General features: G+C 42.5%; 1 protein-coding gene and 1 long non-coding RNA gene across 2 annotated transcripts in view; one reads left to right on the top strand and one right to left on the bottom strand.

Annotated features, from left to right (window-relative positions):
• The window catches only part of ccdc141 (coiled-coil domain containing 141), a 171,768-nt gene that overhangs the window by 150,332 nt on the left and 1,549 nt on the right, over nucleotides 1-19,887 (top strand). Inside the window, exons 22-24 of the mRNA XM_078228492.1 lie at nucleotides 255-329; nucleotides 4,535-5,083; nucleotides 8,085-9,058. Of these exons, the coding sequence (XP_078084618.1) occupies nucleotides 255-329; nucleotides 4,535-5,083; nucleotides 8,085-9,058 (1,598 nt within the window). The remainder of the gene's footprint in view (nucleotides 1-254; nucleotides 330-4,534; nucleotides 5,084-8,084; nucleotides 9,059-19,887) is intronic.
• LOC144503727 (uncharacterized) overlaps nucleotides 1,642-19,887 on the bottom strand; it is a 43,054-nt gene continuing 24,808 nt past the window's right edge. Inside the window, exon 3 of the long non-coding RNA XR_013499553.1 lies at nucleotides 1,642-2,383. This is a non-coding gene — a long non-coding RNA (uncharacterized LOC144503727). The remainder of the gene's footprint in view (nucleotides 2,384-19,887) is intronic.

Raw genomic sequence — 19,887 nt, 5'->3', positions numbered from 1 at the left:
TCTGTATGATGTCAGTATAGCAATACTTTTCATACATCCTCCAAAGAAGGTCAAATTCTTATAGTAAATCAATCTATTACAAAAATAAACCTTGTATTTGGCTGACATTAGGATGTTGACATTACACCAAGTAGCAAAAATGCTCCCTGTGCCAGAACTGAACTGATTCGAAGGAAACATCCTGCAAATGATAGCTGAGTGCCTTTAACTCATATATTTTAACATAGCTTACACTGAATGTCAATATCAAACAGGCTGAAGCTGAACAGAAGCCAATGGAAAGCTCAAGTCAATCAAATGGAACAAGCAATGTTCAGGAGGAAAAGCAGGTAAATATTTATATATTTATTAGAAAAATAACAAAGTAATTTAGAAATTGATTATCTCGGAGAATGATCACAATGTGAGAATTTATTTATTCCATTTGTTTTCGCTCCATGCAAGGCACTATGTGGCACATTGACATGAAGGTCATTGACACAAGGGGGATCCTTCCTGGACCAAAGCGCATCCAAAAAAGGAGGGTCTTCCCACTGCCCCAACCTGCAGAATCTGCTGGGAGGCTGCCAGGTTTCATTGCCTGGTCTCCTCATGCGGCAGCGGCACCCAACTCCCCCGAGTCTGGCCAAACTGCTTACAGAGGTGGAAGTGGCCCCTAATTGGCTACTTAAGTGGCTCAATTTGATTTTTGATTTATTTGATTTGATTTATTATTGTCACATATATTAGTATACAGTGAAAAATATTGCATGCTATGCAAAGCATACCCTTCATAGAGAAGGAAAGGACAGAGTGCAGAATGTAATGTTGTAGTCATAGCTGGGGTGCAGAGAAAGATCAATTTAGTGCAAGATAGGTCAATTCAAAAGCCTGATGGCAGCAGGAAAGAAGCTGTTCTTGAGTTGGTTGGTACATGACCTCAGATTTTTGTATCTTTTTTATTCCGACGCGAGAAGATGGAAGTATGTCCAGGGTGCGTGGGGACCTTAATTATGCTGGCTGCTTTCCCGAGGCAGCAGGAAGTGTTGACAAAGTCAATGAATGGGAGGCTGGTTTGTGTGATGGACTGGGTATCATTCACGGCCCTTTGTAGTTTCTTGTGGTCTTGGGCAGGGCAGGAGCCATATCAACCTGTGATACAACCAGAAAGGATGTTTTCTATGGTGCATCTATAAAAGTTGGTGAGAGTCGTAGCGGACATGCCAAATTTCCTTAGTCTTCTGAGAAAGTAGAGAGGTTAGTGGGCTTTCTTAACTATTGTGTTGGTATGGGGGGGGGGGGGGGGGGTGGGGGGGATCAGAACAGTTTGTTGGTGATCTGGACACCTAAAAACTTGAAGCTCTTGAATTAGGCACCTGGCAGGTGCCACACATGCCAACCTTCCTGCTGCTGGCAAATGGCACCTCCCAGTCTATCCCAAATGGCTGGTAAAATTCCTACCAATCTTCACCCTTACAACATCCATCTTACTCCACAAATACCGACTAAGCTGTTTTCAGCAATGGTACCATGTTTCTGTGCTGTTGGAGCAAACTTTGGAAAGATGGAAGCTTTACTGAAGGTAAGATCTTCACCTGAAAGGAGTCGTATGGACTCAATGTTAACTCTGTTTCTCTCTCTACAGATGATGCCAGACCTGCTGAGTTTTTCCAGCATTTTCTGTTTTTATTTTAGATTTCCAGCATCCACAGCACTCTGCTTTTATTTTAGCAATAAGAGAGGGTAGGAGGGGGGGAAAAAATATAAAGAGGACAAAGAGAAAGAGTTACACTGAGAAAAAGAAGACAAACAGTGCAGTATACAGTGGTCCGCTCACAACTCTTTGATATCTGCGTTCCATGCATACTATCTGTAAATAATTGTAAGGCAATCTGTAAGTGGTATCAGATTAACAACATGGAGACAGCAAAATGTACTTAACACTTCTACATCAATGATTATATTGCCCTCTTAATCTCCTTGATGATGATACTCTCATTAACTCTTTTCAACAGCTTATTGCCAAAAGTAAGCTGACGTCTATCTACCTGACTATCAGACATATGGGACTGAAATTTCCCAACAGGTACAATAGCAGGCTAGGCATTGTGAGTGGTGCCGATCAGCTTCCCATGGCAGCAGCAGGAAAGCTCGGGCATGCACCTGGTGGCCAATGTAGCCACTTAAATGGACAATTAAGGGCCACTTCTTGCCTCTGCAGACATTATGGCTATTTCAGGAGAGCCTTCCACTGCCAGTGTGTATGTATGTACATTGCCAGAATCTGAATTGGTCGCTACCAGTGAGAGATCAAGTGATGATGTTTTATCATCATCAGTCTCCTCTTCCTTTGGGACTTCACATTCCAACACCACTGCCCGATTAGGTGGCAACTCTTGGGTATCTGAAAGAAGGAAAGCATAAGGGTAGGGTTGTGGTGAGGGAAGACAGGGAAAGCAAGAGGTGCATCTTTATATCATCTGTAGCTTGTAAATCAAAAGCGACTGTAGGATGGTTAGATAGGGACATACAGCCATCTTTAATGGTCTGAGCCCCACCGCTGGACACAACCTTAGTCATGGCCACCTAACGTTGGCAATCCTGGTCTCCTCCAATGGAGTGAGGACCTACATTTGAGCCTATGCCCTAGTGGTTAGTTATTGCTGCCTGTGGTTACATGCCAATTTGTTCTGCAAGGAAGGGAGAAGTGTGCAAGTGAATGTGGTAAATGTGGTTGGGTGATGTGATTGTTGAATAACTGTGAGTGTGTGTATGAGATATGAGTATGAGGTTTGCAGCAGTGTTAAGTGTGTCAGGATCAGTTGAAGCTAAGAATGTGAAGGACGAGTTGTGGTCAATCAAAAATTTTGGGTGGATGAGTGAAGGGGTATGGAGCAGTATGTGAGGCCAGTGGTTTATTTGTAAGACATCTGAATTTGCATTCACACACCCAGATTACTTGTGTAATGTCATTGAATTTCTTGCATGACTGCATCCACGTTCTAGGGGCTACAATGCTGGCAATGACAGCGATGGCTATCTGCTCCAATTACCTTCACATTGTCTGACCAGTGAACTTCCTGGCCCTTTGTGTATAAAGAATCTCTCTCTTCCTGTACACCTCCTGCATCAAGTCCTCCAGTGCAGCGTCAGAGAATCTTGAAGCCCATGTTCTCCAACATTGCACCATATTCACTCTTCTGGCATAATTCCCTAACCACTTCCAGCACCTGCTGCAGCCAGAATACACATTTACTTTGAGACTCAGACAGGCTTTAAGCAGTACATTGCTCGCTTTAAATGGTGCTAATCTTGCGTAAACTTGGGCCCCTGCTGAGGATAGCAGCAACTCAGCAGCATGTTTAGCACTGGGTTGCTAATGCTTTTATTTAAGTTAACGGGCAGTTTGTCTGCTGCCTGTATTGAAACAAACAGGTGTGGCTTATTCATACATTATGATCCTTGCACCTGTTTTTGGGCCTTATTTACCTTTTCCCCCCCAGTATCTCTACATTTTAATTGTGGCACATTACTCCTTTAATATTACTTGTAAAGTTATAAATTAGAAGCGATTTAAAAACCTAATGTTTTGCTATGTAGCTAAATGCACATTAACAACGAATAAAACTCTTTGGCCCAGATCTTCTGGTCTCTGGAGCCCCAAGATACACATCGGGACTCCTCGGAGAGCCAGTGTGCTGACTGTGGGATTTGTATGGGAGATTTGACCTTCCGATGGCCAATTCCCCTACTCTTCAGTGGCCTCCAGAAAAAACCTCCAACTCTGAGTTAGAGTTGGAGATTTTAAAGTTCTGACATAATTATCTGGATAGTTAAGTCGGAAATGTTAGAAAAATCCTAGTCCAACTCCTGGGTAGCTATACAACTGACCCCACTGACCTCCTGCCACCCTATGCACCTACCTATGTGCTATCCTACCCACCTACCACCATTTGCAACTACCCACCTTCCATCCTAGCACCCTATGCACCTATCCACGTGTCACTCGATCCCCTTACCCATTTATCTCAGCTACCTATGCCCTTACCCACCTACACATTCACTCACACACTCGTGTGCTAACACACTGAAAAGCTGTTTAAATGTTCCAGCTTTTTCAATGTGTTAGTGAACACCTATCAGAAAAAGGGCGGCATGGACAAGTTGGTGCCTTAGGGCCTGTTTCCATGCTGTAAACCTCTATGATTCTATGATTCGCTATGACAGCTAGTGCCATAAAAGGGGGACATGGTTTGTCGTCCCCGGACAGTCCAGCGCTAAGAAGCAGTTCCATTTCGGGTATGCTTCACATTTCTGGAGAAGCAGGGTTCAGAAGCCCTGGCCAGAGACGTGAAGCTCCGACATGGTGCAGTGAAGTTGGAGTGGAGTGGCAACCTGACATTGATTGCTGACAGTGAATCTCCTGAAGATTTGGGCATTTGTGCTATGGTGAATGTTAAAAGTGAAATAACTGCTTTCTTTAAATTGAAGAACCATGCCAGTTAATACTGAAGTTAAAAGTGTCTTAATTTTATGTCTGTTTAACTACTGTTAGATGGAAACTGGTGATTTACAATCATCTGAAGATGCAAGGTTGCAAATAACACATCAAACAATGGACAACCATGAGCAAGAAAAAGTGACCACAGCTTCATCAAAACCAACTGTGGACTCAACTAAAGGGACAAAAGAAAACAAGGACCTAAGGCCATCCTTGATACATGTTGCCGATCCTAGTCATGTTCTTGGACTACCCACAGATGATGTTCAGACAAGAACAGATGGCACGAAGAACTGCAGTGGGGGAGAGATATGTGTTCAGTGTTATACCACCACCTTGTCCCAGCCATTTCAAATCAAGCAGTCCCAGACAAACTTGCTCTTTGCATCAACAAATTCCGCTAATTCAGAAAGAAGGGTTTTTGCCCTTCAACTCATAGGAAACACATCAGAAAATACTAAACTTTTCACAACTGCTCTTGGGAACAATTCAGAGATATCAGTATCAAATTCTTCCAAAGAGGATCAAACAGATGAAACAGAAAACCGAGGGACACCGGGTAGTCAGACTGAACTGCAAAAAGACACGTTGTTATCCAGTCATGTATGTATTCCTTTACAAGATTCCTAAATTAACAATGCTGCAGCAAAGGTAATGACTGTTTCACCAGGATAGGCCCTGAACACATTTAGTAAAATTTGCTGAAAAATTCCTCTGCTCACAGAAATGATTTATTATGAATTATTTCAAAACCATATTTTCAATTCACAAGAGAAGAATAGTTTATTTAGTTCAATCATGTATTCTCTGCTTGAATGCAGGTCATTGGCTCATCACTAATGCTTCATCCTGAGCTATTTCCTTAGCAATTTATTTTTCCCCAGTGGTGGCTTTGTCATTGCCTTCCACTCTCGGAGGCAAGGCAAGGAGGCAGCTCTCAAGTCTATCTCACCTCAAATCAGAATCAAACCAATACCACTGACATTTTTCTGAACCACGTGCCAGCCATCTGGGTAATTGAGCAAACCAACCCCGTTGAATTTAGTTATATAAAAAGGTTCATGACAATTTTGGGCGGTTAGGAATATTGATAGGTGTACATTTTTAGATTGATTGAATGTAAATAAACAGCTTTTTACAATGTGAATATTCTAACAAATTGCAATTATAAGGCACCGTTCATGTAAATCATGCCAAGGTGTTTCAATGTCGTGTTATTAATTAAAAATTTGACTCCAAGCTACATAAGATATTTGGACAGGCGATACAAAAGCTTGGTAAAAGACCTGGAAAGGATCTTGTTGGGGGGGCGGGGGGTGGGAAAGGTAAGAGGTTTGGAGAGTAAGTTAAGTAGTTTAGTAAATTCAGAGTAAATAAAAAGGCTCAGGGCCTCGACAGCCGAAAGCACGGCTGTCAGTGGTGCTGCAGTTAAAATTCAGAATGTACCAGATGCCAGAATCGGAGCAATGTAAAGATCTCAAAGTGTGGTTTTGGCTGGAGGAAGTCACAGAGATAAGATGGAGCAAGGCCAGGAAGAGATTGGAAAACAAAGCTAAGAATTTTAAAATCAAGGTGTTGCCGGACCAGGAATCAATGTAGACCAGCAAACACAAGGAAATTGAGTGAACAGTGGGTTAGGATATGGGCGGCAATGTGGAAAATGGGTGGCCGGCCAGATCAGCACTGGAATAGCCTAGTCTAGACGCAACAAAGCTTTTCCAGCTAGATGGAGGAAGATTCTAGTGTGTGCCAAGTGGGAAAGTCTCAGTAAATGTTGTTGGACATTGAGATCCTGATGTCATAACACCCTCTTCCGGCTTTCCCTGGAACAGGTTCTGAGACCTGCGGGAAACCCCTGTAAGTCGGCAGGAAAGCATTTAAGGTACTGAAATGGAGATGCTTCTTTCCCTAAAGCTCACGGCATCCACGGCGGTGTCTAGACCTTGCCAGGGTGACTGAGGTGGATGCACTGTGGGAAGAGCTACTTCAGTGAAACTGACAAGCTGGAAAGGTTTTGATCAGTTACACTGAAGAGCTCCAGCCATGGCCATTGAGAAATTTGTTCAAAGCCCTTCTTAGCTATGACTGTTCTGGTTGAAGACCTGTGGCTGCAGAATGAGGCCCTCATGTGGCCACTTAAGGGCTTCAATTGGCTTCCGGGCAGGAAAGCTGTTCACAACCCTTCCCACTCCGGTCTAATCAAAGAGAGTCAGGAAGGCAATGGGGTCTCTACCCAGCACCTTCCCACCCTCCCCTCACATTCGCCTGCTCCTAGGGAAGTATTAAATTCCATCTGCAGAACCTTGTATTGCAGAAGGCCATTCAGCCCATAATGCATTGCCTGCTCTTTGGAAGTCTCAATCACCTGCTCTTTCCCCTGGCTCAGACAATTTTCTCCACTTCAAGTATCCATCCAATTTCCTTTTAAAACGTTTTATTCCACCACATTTTTAACATTGCATTCTAAAAGATAACTCGCTGTATAAAAAAATTCTCCTCATCTCACCCCAAAGTCTCTCTGGTCCTGCACTGTCTTTAATATTGTACTATATATAGCCTCTGCCTCATTCTTGCTTCCAAATGCATGACTTCATACTTCTCTGTGCTAAGTTTAAGCTGTCATGTGTCTGCCCATTTCAGAGGTAGCCTTTGTCCTCTCGATGTCTGGGACTATCCTCCTCACTGTTTACTACTTTCCTGAGTTTTGTGCCATCTGAAAACCTGTAAATCATTCTCCTTATACTCACCACAGGTCATTCATAAGTATCTAAATGAGCAGTAGTTCTAATCCCACCTCAAGTGAGCACCACTGTCCGAAAAATATTCACACTTACTCTCTGCTTTTTGTCCCTCAGCCAATTTTGTATCCATACCACCACTGCTCCTTTAATCTCATGGGCTTCAGGTGTTACATAGAAGGCTTTGTAATTTTATGCAGTTTTTGTCATACAGATGTCCTTGAAAGAAATATGTTTGAAACCAAGCACATTATGAATTTAATATAATTAGCCTGTTGGTCAATCTCCTATCTTAAAGTTTATTTATTATTGTCACAAGTAGGCTTACATTAACACTGCAGTGAAGTTACTGTGAAAATCCCCCGAGTCGCCACACTTTGGCGTCTGTTCGGGTACACTGAGGGAGAATTTAGCTCCCAACCAGTTTGTCTTTCAGACTGTGGGAGGAAACTGGAGCACCCAGAGGAAACCCACACAGACACTGGCAGAGCGTGCAGACTCCACACAAACAGGAATTGAACCTGGGCCCTTGGTGCTGTGAGGCAACAGTGCGAGCCACCGTGCAGCCCTTTCTTTCTTTGTTCTTAGATGTTACCACCATTAAATTTAACAGTAGCCGTGAAATGACCTTACTTCCTCTGCTGTCTGGTTTTCTGATGGAAGAACAGTATTGTGAATTCCTGCATTTATTTGCTGAAGAATTCAGCAGTAGAAACTGCAGACTTGACGGTGAAAAACAATATTGGGGTCGTTATCAAGGTGCCACCTAGTGGTACAGCAGAAAAACTAACACTCGGATAAGGAGAGCATGGTGTACTTAACAAATTCAATATATTATAACTACTGTTTGTTTTTTGTTTTTTAAGGAACCCTTAAATGCCAACTTGGATGGATTAATGAGCACTGATTCAGTTCCAGAAGATCCATATTCACAAGAAGCTACAGAGTTATTTCATCCTTCCGCTGAAGGCAGCACAGTGACTGATGGAGATGTGCAAAATGAATCTTTAGTAGATGAAACCCTATCTGTCGAAGAATATGAATGCATGTCACCTGATGACATTTCTTTGCCTCCACTTCCTGAGACTCCAGAATCGAACATACTCCATTCTGAAACAGAAGTGGATAAAATGTCCAGGTTGAGTTCCCACAGCCTATTTGCTGGGTCTTACAGTGGCCAACCACAGATGCAAGCAAGCTGTAGCAGAATGACTGACAACTCCGACCTGCTAGCACCTGTTGGCACTGCTGATACCATAAATCACTCAAGATCACAAGTTTATAGTGGATCAGAATGTCATTCCTCATCTCGTCCAAATCACAGCACTGAGCCCTGCACAAAATATAGATCTGAGTCTTCCTCATTTATCCACAGCCCACTGACAATTCCTGCACCCAATATTGTTTCGAGCATGCATTTCATAAAATCCCAAACGGTAACTAACTCATCAGCCTGTGATTCTTTCTCTGAAGTGCATGAGACACAGCTACAGACTTACAATATGCATGAAAGTGTGACTGAAACTCAGGAGTTGCTGCATGGTCGTAATCGGAGCTGTTTTAGAAAAGAATTGAGTTCTAACAGAAATAGCTTATATGCTTCCTCTGAACCACTAACAGTGCCCCTCAGTGTAGACCAATCAGTGCATGATACAAGCTATCGTATGGATACTGTGGTCGGTGAGGAAATCAGACGTACATCAAGAAACACAACCACGTGCAACCTGGCTAGCAACACACCCAACTTCTCCAAGCTCTTGTCTAATGTCAATGTGCTAGAAGGTTCTCCTGTGACCTTGGAAATAGAAGTAACAGGATTCCCAGAACCAGCTTTGACGTGGTGGGTAACATATAACAAGCAACAATAATTTATACAAGTCAAATTGCTTCTGTCTGGGAACATTTCATATTACATGAAGATACATTTAGCTCCTCAGCATGAGCTGTTGACCATGGGTCTGATGTTTTTTTGTGTTATTACAGCCTAAGTCTAGACATAATTTTTTTTCACTATTCAGTTAAGGTCATTTTCTAGGAAGCTTGAAGAATGTATGAGAAGTTTAATAACTAATGAAACCACAAAGTAAATTAACTGAAAATTGAATAATATAATTACATGATTAATTAAAGCACATTAAGAATGGCAGAGCGGGTGATGTGAAAAGACTGCAGCTTGTGGGAATTCCTGGATGCTGTTGTCATCTAGGGCAAACACATCTGCAATAAGTTTTCAGCTTGAGGAGCTTCAACTCAGAGTTATTGAGCTGGAGGCCGAGCTGTAGACACTCACATTAAGGAAGGAGAATGTTACCTGGATGTTTTTTACCAGGAGGTAGTCACTCCATTTAGAATATGGTCTTCTGATTTGGTCAGTGGTCAGGGACTGGGAAGTGTGACAGGGAAGGGGACCCAGAGGGAAGGAGTGCAGGAGCCTCAGCTTTTGCAATTGTCCAATAGGTTTGAGGCTCTCTCAGTTTGTTTGGATGAGAGTGGGGGCTGCAGGGTGGATGAATGAACTAACCAAGGCACCGTAGTACAAGAAACCATCCAAGTGGAGGAACGGTTAAAAGGAACATAGTGGTAGTAGGGGACAGTATAGTGAGGGGGATTGGCACTGTTCACCTCAGCAAAGAGCATGAGTCCAGACTGCTATGTTGCCTACCCGATGTCAGGGTTTGGGATGGTCAATTCCAGAGCACTGTAGGCTCTGGAATTGCTTCAGACAATATAGAGGGAAGCAATGGGATAGGAGAGAATATGTGATGAAGCAGAACAGTGCTTCTCTTTAGCATTGAAGGCTTCATGTTACCTGATCATCTTGGACTTCGCAAGTGCCCGGGATGGCTATGAAGACACACTGGTTGTGTGGAAGAGGAGACATTTCAATATCAGGCAGTCAAGTGTTTGAACTCGTCATGCTCATGTGCTCTACCCCCATATTAGGATTAGGATAAATACAGCTCAGGATCCCTAACTTAAACTGCAGGGTGTCAATGTCATTTCGGGGAGTGTACCACAGCTGACTGAGTTATTTCTAAGTGTAGTCTCAGCAGCAATATTTTACTGGCTGCCTTGCCCCATGTATTACATTTCTGCTTCAACATCACTGTAACGCATTGTGGAATACTGCAATGGTTCTGATGGATCTCCTTGAGGAGGCCTACCAGAGTGAAGGCAGGCAGCCACCAGGCTACTGAGGATTGTGCAGGTGCCCCTGAGTCTTGTAGGGTGCTGTTGCAACTGGGATACTGGACAGATGTGTGAAGAAGCACCACTTTTTGCCATCTGATGCTGGGATGCCCTCCTCCAAGTAGCAACTCATCTCAGCACAGACACATGCCCTCGAAGTTTGTTCATCCTTCAAAGAATCAGGGTCATAGGAGCATTCTGCACAATGATGCAATGTCATCTGGAAGTTCTTGGGTGAAATCAGAGAAATAGCAATGCTGGTGGTCATGCTGGCCCATGATGGAGGTGAGTTGTTCAAGAAGACCTTCAGTGCATCTCATCATCCTGGAGTCTGCTGGCAATGGGGGCCTAATGAGCATTCCTGTCTCTTCTGGCCTATGAAATGGCCTCTTCACCTGCATCCTTGACTTTCACAACCTCAACATCATCGGCACGGTAGCACAGTGGTTAGCACTGCTGCCTCACAGCGCCAGGAACCCGAGTTTGATTCCCGGCTTGGGTCACTGTCTGTGTGGAGTTTGCACATTCTCCCCATGTCAGTGTGGGTTTCCTCCAGGTGCTCCGGTTTCATCCCACCGTCCAAAGATGTGCAGGTTAAGTGGATTGGCCATGCTAAATTGCCCCTAAGTATCAGGGGGACTAGCTAGAGTGTTATGTTATGCATGGGGTTATGGAGATAGGGCCTGAGTGGGATTGTGGTGGGTGCAGACTCGATGGGCTGAATGGCCTCCTTCTGCACTGTAGGATTCTATCATCCCCTTTGAGGTCCTCCACAACAGAGGAGGCCTGTAGCTCCACCATCTCATCATCTGCCAAGTCCTCCCTACTTTGTAGTGCCAGGTTGTATAGTGAGCAGCAAGCCACAATGATGCTTGAGATCCTCTGGGAAGTGCACTGCAAAGCTCTGCCAGATCTGTCCAGGTATCATAAATGTATTTTCAGGATCCTTATGTTGTGTTTCATCAGTGTCCGGGTTGATCCTCGTTATAACTTCTTTCAGCAGGTGCCTGAGGCCGCTGCACGGGCATCATCCGCCATGTCCTTTGTGGGTAACCCTTGTCCCTGAAGACCCAGCCCTGAATCCAGTGTGGCCACTCGAAGATGTCAGGGATCTGAGAGCTACTCATTATGTACAAGTCATGGAGACTTTCTGAGTACCTGGCACAAACCTGCGTGACAAGTTTGTTACAGTTGCTCATCAGCTGCACATTGATCCAGTAGTAGCCTTTCCAGTTGACATACTGGACTGACTGTTGCCAGGGAGCTTTTATAGCCACATGAGCACAGTCAATGGCACCCTGCACCTATAGGAAACCAGAAATCTTATCAAAGCCCAGTATTGTTGCGTCCTGGTTTGCTAGATCTCTGTTGATGTTGACAAAATTGTGGACCTTTGCAAAAATGTCTTCAGTAACCTCCTGGATGCATTTGTGAGTGGACACTGGAGAGATCCTGCAGAGGTCCCTAGTGGAGCCCTGGAAGGAGCCATTGCCACAAAAGTTGAGGGCAGCAGTTACTTTCACAATCACTGGCATTGGATGCCCTCCAACTCATCTTTGCACCAAGTCCTGCAAAATGTGGCAAATGTGAGTCAGCAGATCTCTTGACATACAGAGGCATCTGTGACACTGGTTCTCGCTCATCTACAGCTAACACGTGCAATATCTATACACCCTGGATCGCGCAAGACACTTATGAATGATGGCTCTCTGAGGATCATACTCTGCCTCTAGAGGAGGACCTGTTGCTGCTGATCCCTGCAAATGCTGCGCAATCTGAAGAGGACTTAAGCAGCCACTGCGCAAGACATGCAAACTGACCTCTGAGTCATGAGCAAAACTACACATCATTTAATTTCTGTTGTGAAACACATTGTTCTAATTGCATGCCGATGTCAGCTCTTACTCCAGCATGGAGAAATGAATCCTGTGAGCAGATATCATAAATGAGATGCTAATTTATGCTAATTGCATTCATGATGCTCGGCTGCGAAAAACATGGCCCATCATTGGCAGCTGAACTACACAGTTGCTTCCTCATTTTACATTGCCATAAAACCGCTTTTGGGCCTTCTCACGAGAATGAGCTCTCGCGCCCATTATGACATCAGCCGCAATCGGGAACAGAAAAACGCAGCCAAAGACTGGTGCGGGAGATGTGGGTTCTAGTTTGTGGTACACTGGCACCAGTATTGGAGAATGTGGTGGCTATACTGTTGGGATGGTTTCCACCTGTAGCCTGTTGGGACCAGCTGAGCTGCATAACTAGGGACGTACAGAGGGTTTTACACTAAATAGTGGAGGCAAGGGATCAAATTTGGGAAGATGGGGGAAATCAAAGAGTAGAGAAAAGGAAAGAGAGCGAGCTATTAATCTGGGAAGTACTAATCAAACTGTGACAGGATGGGAGAGAGGGTACAGGGAGTACAAATCTTAGAGTAAATCAGCATAAAAAGATACAAAAATAATATAAGGACAAAACTAAAGACTCTGTATCTGAATGTAACATTCAAATCAAAACTGATGAACTGAGACAGCAAATAGAAGTAAATCAGTATAATCTGATAGCCATTACAGAGACATTGTTGTAGGATAGCTTAGATTGGAACCTGAATATTGAAGGATATATGGAAGGACAAGAAGCTAGGAAAAGGTGGAGGAGATGTTCTGTTAATTAATGGTGATGTTAGCTCATTAGCGAGGGATGACCCAAGTTCAGGAACCAGGATGTAGAAATGCTTTGGTTAGTGATCAAAAATGATAGAGGCAAGAAGTCACTTGTGGGAGTAGTGTACAGGCCCCTTAACATTAACCATATGGTAGGGTGGGCTATAAAGGAAGAAATGATGGGAGCTTATCAGAAAGATATGGTGATAATCATGAGGGATTTTAATCTGCATATAGATGAGCAAACCAGATCGCCAAAGGAAACCTAGATGAGGAATTCATAGAATGTTTTGTGATAGTTTCTTAATACACCACGTTCTGGCACCAACCAGAGGGCAGGGCATACTAGACCTGGTATTGTGCAACAAGATGAGATTGATTAATGACCTAATTGTGCAGGAGCTCCTAAGTAGCAGCGATCATAATATGACTGAAGTTTACAATCAGTTTGAAGGAGAAAAGAGTGAGTCCAAAACTAATATTTTAAACTTAAATAAGAGCAATTATGAGGGCATGGAAGCACAGCTAGCTAAAATAAACTGGCAAATTAGATTAAGGGACAGGTCAATAGAGATGCATATTTGATGGCATATTTCAGAATATACACAATAAATATATTCCAATGAGAAAAAAAAATTCCAAGGGCAGGATCACCATCAGTAGTCAACTAAAATAAAAGATAGTATCCAACTTAAAGAAAAAGCATATAATTGTGCAAAGATTGGTGACAGATCAGATGATTAGACAGAATATAAAAGCAGCAAAGAATGACCAAAAGATTAGTAAGGAGGGAAAAATTAGAGTACGAAAGAAATATAAAGACAGATAGTAAGAGTTTCTATAGATATTCAAAAAAGGAAAGCGTTAACAAATTGAGCATTTGGTTCGATAGAAAGTAAGTCTGAGGAATTAAGGAAAATATGGAGATGGCAGATGAATTGTACAGGTATTTTGTATCTGTCTTCACTATAGAGGATTCAAGTAACATCCCAGAAATAGCTGTACATCAGGAAACAGGGGGGGATGTCTGGAAAATTACCATCAGCAGGGAAGTGCTACTAAGAAAATTGTTGGAGCTATGGGCTGAGAAGTCACAGGTGCTGTGGATTTTATCGCTAAAAGAAGTGGCGAGTGAGATAGTTGATGTGTTGGTTTTAATTTTCTAAAACTCTCTAGATTCAGGGAAAATTCCATTAGATTGGAAATTTTACAATTTATAACAACAACTTGGATGAAGGGACCAAAGGAATGGTTGCTAAATTTGCAGATGACAAAAAGATTAATGGGACAGTAAGATATTAAAAGGCTACATCGGTTCAGTGAGTGGGCAAAGATCTGGCAAATGGAGTATAATTTGGGAAAGTGTGAAATTGTCAATTTTGGCAGGAAGAATAAAAAAGTAGCTCATTATCTAAATGATGAGAGATCGCAGAACTCTTGTGATGCAAAGGAATCCAGGTTCCTGGTGCATGAATCACAAAGGGCTTGTATGTAGATGCAGCACGTAATTAGGAATGTTAATAGAATGTTATCATTTATTGCAAGGGGAATTTAATACAAAAGTAGACAGTGTTATGCTTCAGTTATACAGAACATTGATGAGACCGTATCTGGAGTATTGTGCACAGTACTGGTCTCCTCATTTAAGTAAGGATGTAAATGCATTTGAAGCAGTTCAGAAAATGTTTACTAAACTAATACCTGGAATGGATGGGTTGTCTTTTGAGGAGAGGTTGGACAGGCCAGGCTTGTATCCGCTAGACTTTAGAAGAGGTCTTGACAGGGTTGATATGGAGAGGATGTTTCCTCTTGAGGGGGAATCTAGTACTAGGGTCCACTGTTTAAGACGGAGATGAGGAGAACTTTTTTCTCTCACAGCGTTTCACGTTTTTGGGACTCTCTTCCTCAAAAGGCGATGGAAGCAGAATCTTTTAATATTTTGTAAGGCTGAGGTCGCTAGATTCTTGATAAACAAGGGGGTGAAAGGTTATCATGGGTAGACAGGAATGTGGGGTTGAAGTTAGAATCAGATCAGCTATGATCTTATTGAATAACAGAGCAGGCTTGAAGGGCTCCTAATTCATATGTTAGTTTTACAATTCTCCTGGTATGCACAAAATTGTGTGTAAATTGTTGCAGGGTAATTGCTGTTTAAAATCTTCCATCAGCCATTGGATTTGGACATTTTCAGTATATAGAATTATTAGGACTGCTGAATAGCTTGTCTGAACAGCTATTACAAGATGGCCTTGGCTGCCATATATTACACTTACTGTGACCAGTAGCTTCCTCTGCAAGAGAAAGGTAGAAATGTGGTAGAGGGAGTGTAACAGACAGTGACAAGGAAGTCCCTTGAGCTCCTCACACTTGTCATTGGAGGTGAGAGTTTTGGGTGCAGGGAATACATGTTTACGGAAATGTTTAGTAGTCAAAAAAAGCTCTGAGATATTTTTGTATTCCCAAATAATCCTGATCAGTTTTGTTAGAACAGAGCAGGTGCCATAGTACTTGAGTTGATCCAGCCAGATCTAGTGATGAAAGACTATATCAGTTGTGTACCTTTTGCATTTAAGTGTGCCCCCTTCAACTAAAGGGAGCAGAGATGGGGGTGGTTTACAGAAAAGGTTTAACAGGATGTTGCCTGGTTTGGAGAGTAATAACAATGAGAAGAGATTGGACAAACTTGGTTTGTTTTCACTTGAACATCGGAGATAGTGGGGCAACCTCAAACTACAATTTACAAAATTATGAGGGGCATGGATAAAATAGATAATCGGCGTCTTTTTCCCAGGATAGAAATGTTAATTACTAGGGCACATAGGTTTAAGGTAAAGGGGGGGAAAGTTGAAGGAGATGTGAGAGGCAAGTTTTTTTACACAAGGTAATGAATGCCTGGAATGCATTGCCAGAGGAGGTGGGAGAAGCAGATACAATAGCAACATTTAAGAGGCATCTTGACAGACACACGAATAGGCAGGGATTAGAGGGATACGGACTGTGTAGAGGCAAAAGGTCTTTTGTTTAGAAAGGCTTCAAGTGTCAGCACAGACTTAGTGGGCCGAAGAACCTGTTCTGTGCCATACTGTTCTTTGTTCTTTATCCTTTGATGCCAGGGTGAGAGAGAAAGTTAAGGGTTTAATGAGTGCATCGAAAATGGAGTTGAGGAAGTGATTGAGTAGATAGAGAGCTGCAGAGTTATTGTGTTAATGGATGGCTGGAAGTTTGAATGTGTCATTATAAGTGACTTGGAGGAGAGTTTTCTCCAGGGGAGGATGCAGAAACTGGAAGGGAGATGTGAATGGTGGGTAATACAAGGAGTTGATGAGTAATGACCCTTTGTCTGAAATCTACATGATGAAAATTGAGATGACACAGTCAAGGGGATGGTGTGAATATGGGTAAGTGAATTTTATATGGAGGAAAAGATTAAAGGGGAAGACAGAAAAGAGGGTAAGGTAACTTGGCGCAGTGATTGAAATCACCAAGGATGAAAAGTCACAGTGCAGAGGCTGAGGTTGAGGAAATGAGTGAGAAACCTCTGTGGGGCTTCCCTGAGCTGCAGAAGATGAGCATTTAAATTGAAGGTTGTTTTAGTGCAAGGTAACATGCTCAGAAAAGGAGAATGTGTCAAAGAAATAAAGCAACAGACCAAAATGAGATTTGGTGAGTAGGACCACAATGTCACCATAGCAGTTTGTCTGGTGTAGGTGGAAGAATGAATTGTCAAGTATGGCAGTTACAGTAAGAGGAAAGGTGTCAACACCCATATGCCAGGTTTCCATCAAAGCCCATGACATCGATGAAATCATCCAGAATAGGGTCACGAATGTTGTATACTATGGATGGGATTTTCCACATCCGTCACAGGAAAATCTGCCACGAGGATGGGGGCCTGGAAAATCCCGGCCTACATCTAACACACACACCAAGAAAATGAGTCTTGTAACCAATCATCTTCTAAACTGTAGAGCATTTTTTGTGTACACGCTACTTCAATAGACCTAATGTTATTGACAGTATTTAGATTTTGTAGAAGCAACAAGATCAGATATGGAGACAAAATAATACTATATCATTCCAGTCATTATCATTTTGAGTTTTCATTATCAGTTTTCACTCAAAAATTGATAATTCCAGAAACTCAATATGGCAAAACAAAGAAAATCATACTGATCCAAAATAAAAAGGGTGATCTTTACTGTTGATGGAGAACATGTGACCTGAGAAATCATAATTCTGTAAGGTTTTCAATGAAAACTAGGACCTTGTAATTGCATTACTTTAGAACATTGAAAAGCTGATCTCAATTATCTTGTTATATCAATCGGACTTTGAGAAAATAGAACATAAGAAATAGAAGCAGAAGATGCAGCCTCTTACCCCTGCTGCTTCATGCCATAAGATTGTGACTGATCTTCTCCTTTAACTTCACTTTGCATCCTATCACCATATCCCTTGACTTCCTTTGTCACCAAAACTCTCTCAATCTTGAATATACCTAATGTCTGAGCATGCACAACCCTCTGGGATCAAGAAGTCTAACAATACATAGCCCTGTTGATGAATACATTTCTCTTAATTTCAGTCCCAGAAGGTTAACTCCTTATCCTGAAACTACAGCTTGGTCCTAGACTGCAACCTCTCTGCACCTACCCTGTCAAGTCCTCTAAGAATTTTATATGTTTCAATGAGATTACCTCTCATTCCTCTATAGACTCATTATATTCAATTTCTTCCCATTGGACATCACTCTCATTGTAGGAATCAATCTGGTGAACAACATTGCAACCCCACTTGAGCAAATATATCCTTCCTTAGGAACAAGACCAACTCTCTACTCAATACCTCAGGTGTGGGCTCACCAAAGCCCGATATAAAAATAACAAGATATTTATGCTTACTCTTGTATTCCAAACTCCTTGTCGTACAGGCGAACACAGCATTTGCTTTCATAAATGCGTGCTGTACCTGCATATTAATTTTCTAAGCCTTATGAACAAGATCACCAAAATCTGTTTACATCCTAACTTTTACTAGTATCTAACCTCGTAAAATGAATTTGGCTTTTCTCACTATCAAAGTGAAAAATATCAGCCACGATCTTACTGCAGCAAGATTGGAGAATCTGGCGCCCAGCCAAATCTCTGTTCATTGCAGCGGGATGGGAAAATCCTGCCAGCGTGAATGGTTGTAAGCTTCCAGCCATCATATTTCCAACATCATCCTCCCCATTTTCCATCCATTTCCCCACTCACTTAACCTATCTCTATTCCTTTGCAGCCTCTTCGAATCTTCTTCTCAGTTTACTTTCCCACCTAGCTTTGTATTGTTGGCAAGCTGGTCCCCTTATCTAAGTCTTTAATTTTACATTGTAAATAGCTGAAGCCCAAGCTCTGATCTTTGTTGTGCCTTATTGGCACAGCCAGCCAACCCTAATTGATACATTGGCCCTGATCTTCTGGTCTCTCGATCATCGGAGACTGGGTGTACTCGCCAAAGTGGACTACAGGACCCCTCTGAAGTTCCAATCCACTGACTTCATGGAAATAGCTTGGGAAGTTTGAACTTCTGATGGGCAATAACCATGTTCCCAGGGACCCTACGAAAAAATCTGAGTTAGAGTTGAAGACTTCAGATAGTTCCAACTTGCTTACCTGAATTGTTATCTAGTAAATGTTAGACAGAAAAATCCTAGTCTAATTCCTATGCAACTATACAACTGACCCACTCTTTCCTTGGCTACCCCTTCAGCCTCTCGATTACACTTCCAGAATTCCCTCCACCCCTGACCTGACCTGACTAGCCCCACCTCAACTTTCCCTGACTGATCTGACTAGTCCCACCACCCGAAACCCCCAAACTCAAACTGACTAGTCCCACACCCAACTCCTCTCATGACCCCCAATATCCCCCCTGACTCGCTCCGACCTGATCTCACCAATCCAAATTACCCAGCTCCAGCTGCCACCCTACCTACCCCCTTACCCACTTAATGTCACCCACCTTATAACACATAGCTGTAACACATTGAAATGCTGTTTAAAGGTCCTTTACAGTGTGATAGTGAACGCTGACCAGAATGTGGTAGCTAGTGCTGTAAAAAGGGGCATGTCTGCTGCACAGATTTCCTTCGCTGATGTCTCCGAGATTTCCTGCACTGGCTGATTCCTGCAGCAGTTTCCATCGGAAGATTGGCCAGTAAAATTTGAGGAAGAGAAGCCCATAATTTTTATCTGATCAGGGTTGGAAATCAGGGGTTCCAACACTGATTGGAAGATTGGGGCCATTCATTCCCATTTGCTGTCTTCTGTTCCTTGATGGGATTAGGGTGTTGCTGGCTGGCCAGCATTTATTGCACATCTCTGTTGCCCTACAAGATCCAATTTCATTCATTTCCATTCAAAAGCTGAATGATTGAATTGTTCTAAGTTTTCTCATTGCTTGGTACTTTGCTACCAAGAATTAATCTTCAGCCTCTTTTTGTAGAGTTTCAAGAAGGCATACAAATAGGAAAATGACAAAAAGAACTGAAAGTGATGTTAGGATTTTTATTGCTTGCAGATAATTAGGATGTGGAATTCTAGCAGAATCATTAAATATAATTACAATGAAATGAGATAGCTGCTTGAGAAAGAATATTTGAGCATGAGGAGCAAGTAAGATCATGTACAGGAGTAAAACACTTAACTGTGGTTTTCCCATGCTAATACATTCCATGCTCCTGTATATTTGTGAGATTTGAAAATGTTTTGAAAAGCGTGTTCTTAGTCACTTAAGACTAGGTAACAATATTTTGCCTTTATACAGAAAACTC

The sequence above is a fragment of the Mustelus asterias genome, chromosome 14, assembly GCF_964213995.1.
Source record: "Mustelus asterias chromosome 14, sMusAst1.hap1.1, whole genome shotgun sequence".
Taxonomy (NCBI): Eukaryota; Metazoa; Chordata; class Chondrichthyes; order Carcharhiniformes; family Triakidae; genus Mustelus; species Mustelus asterias.
The sequence above is the reverse complement of the archived record's forward strand: the minus strand, read 5'-3'. Positions and strand labels throughout refer to the sequence as shown.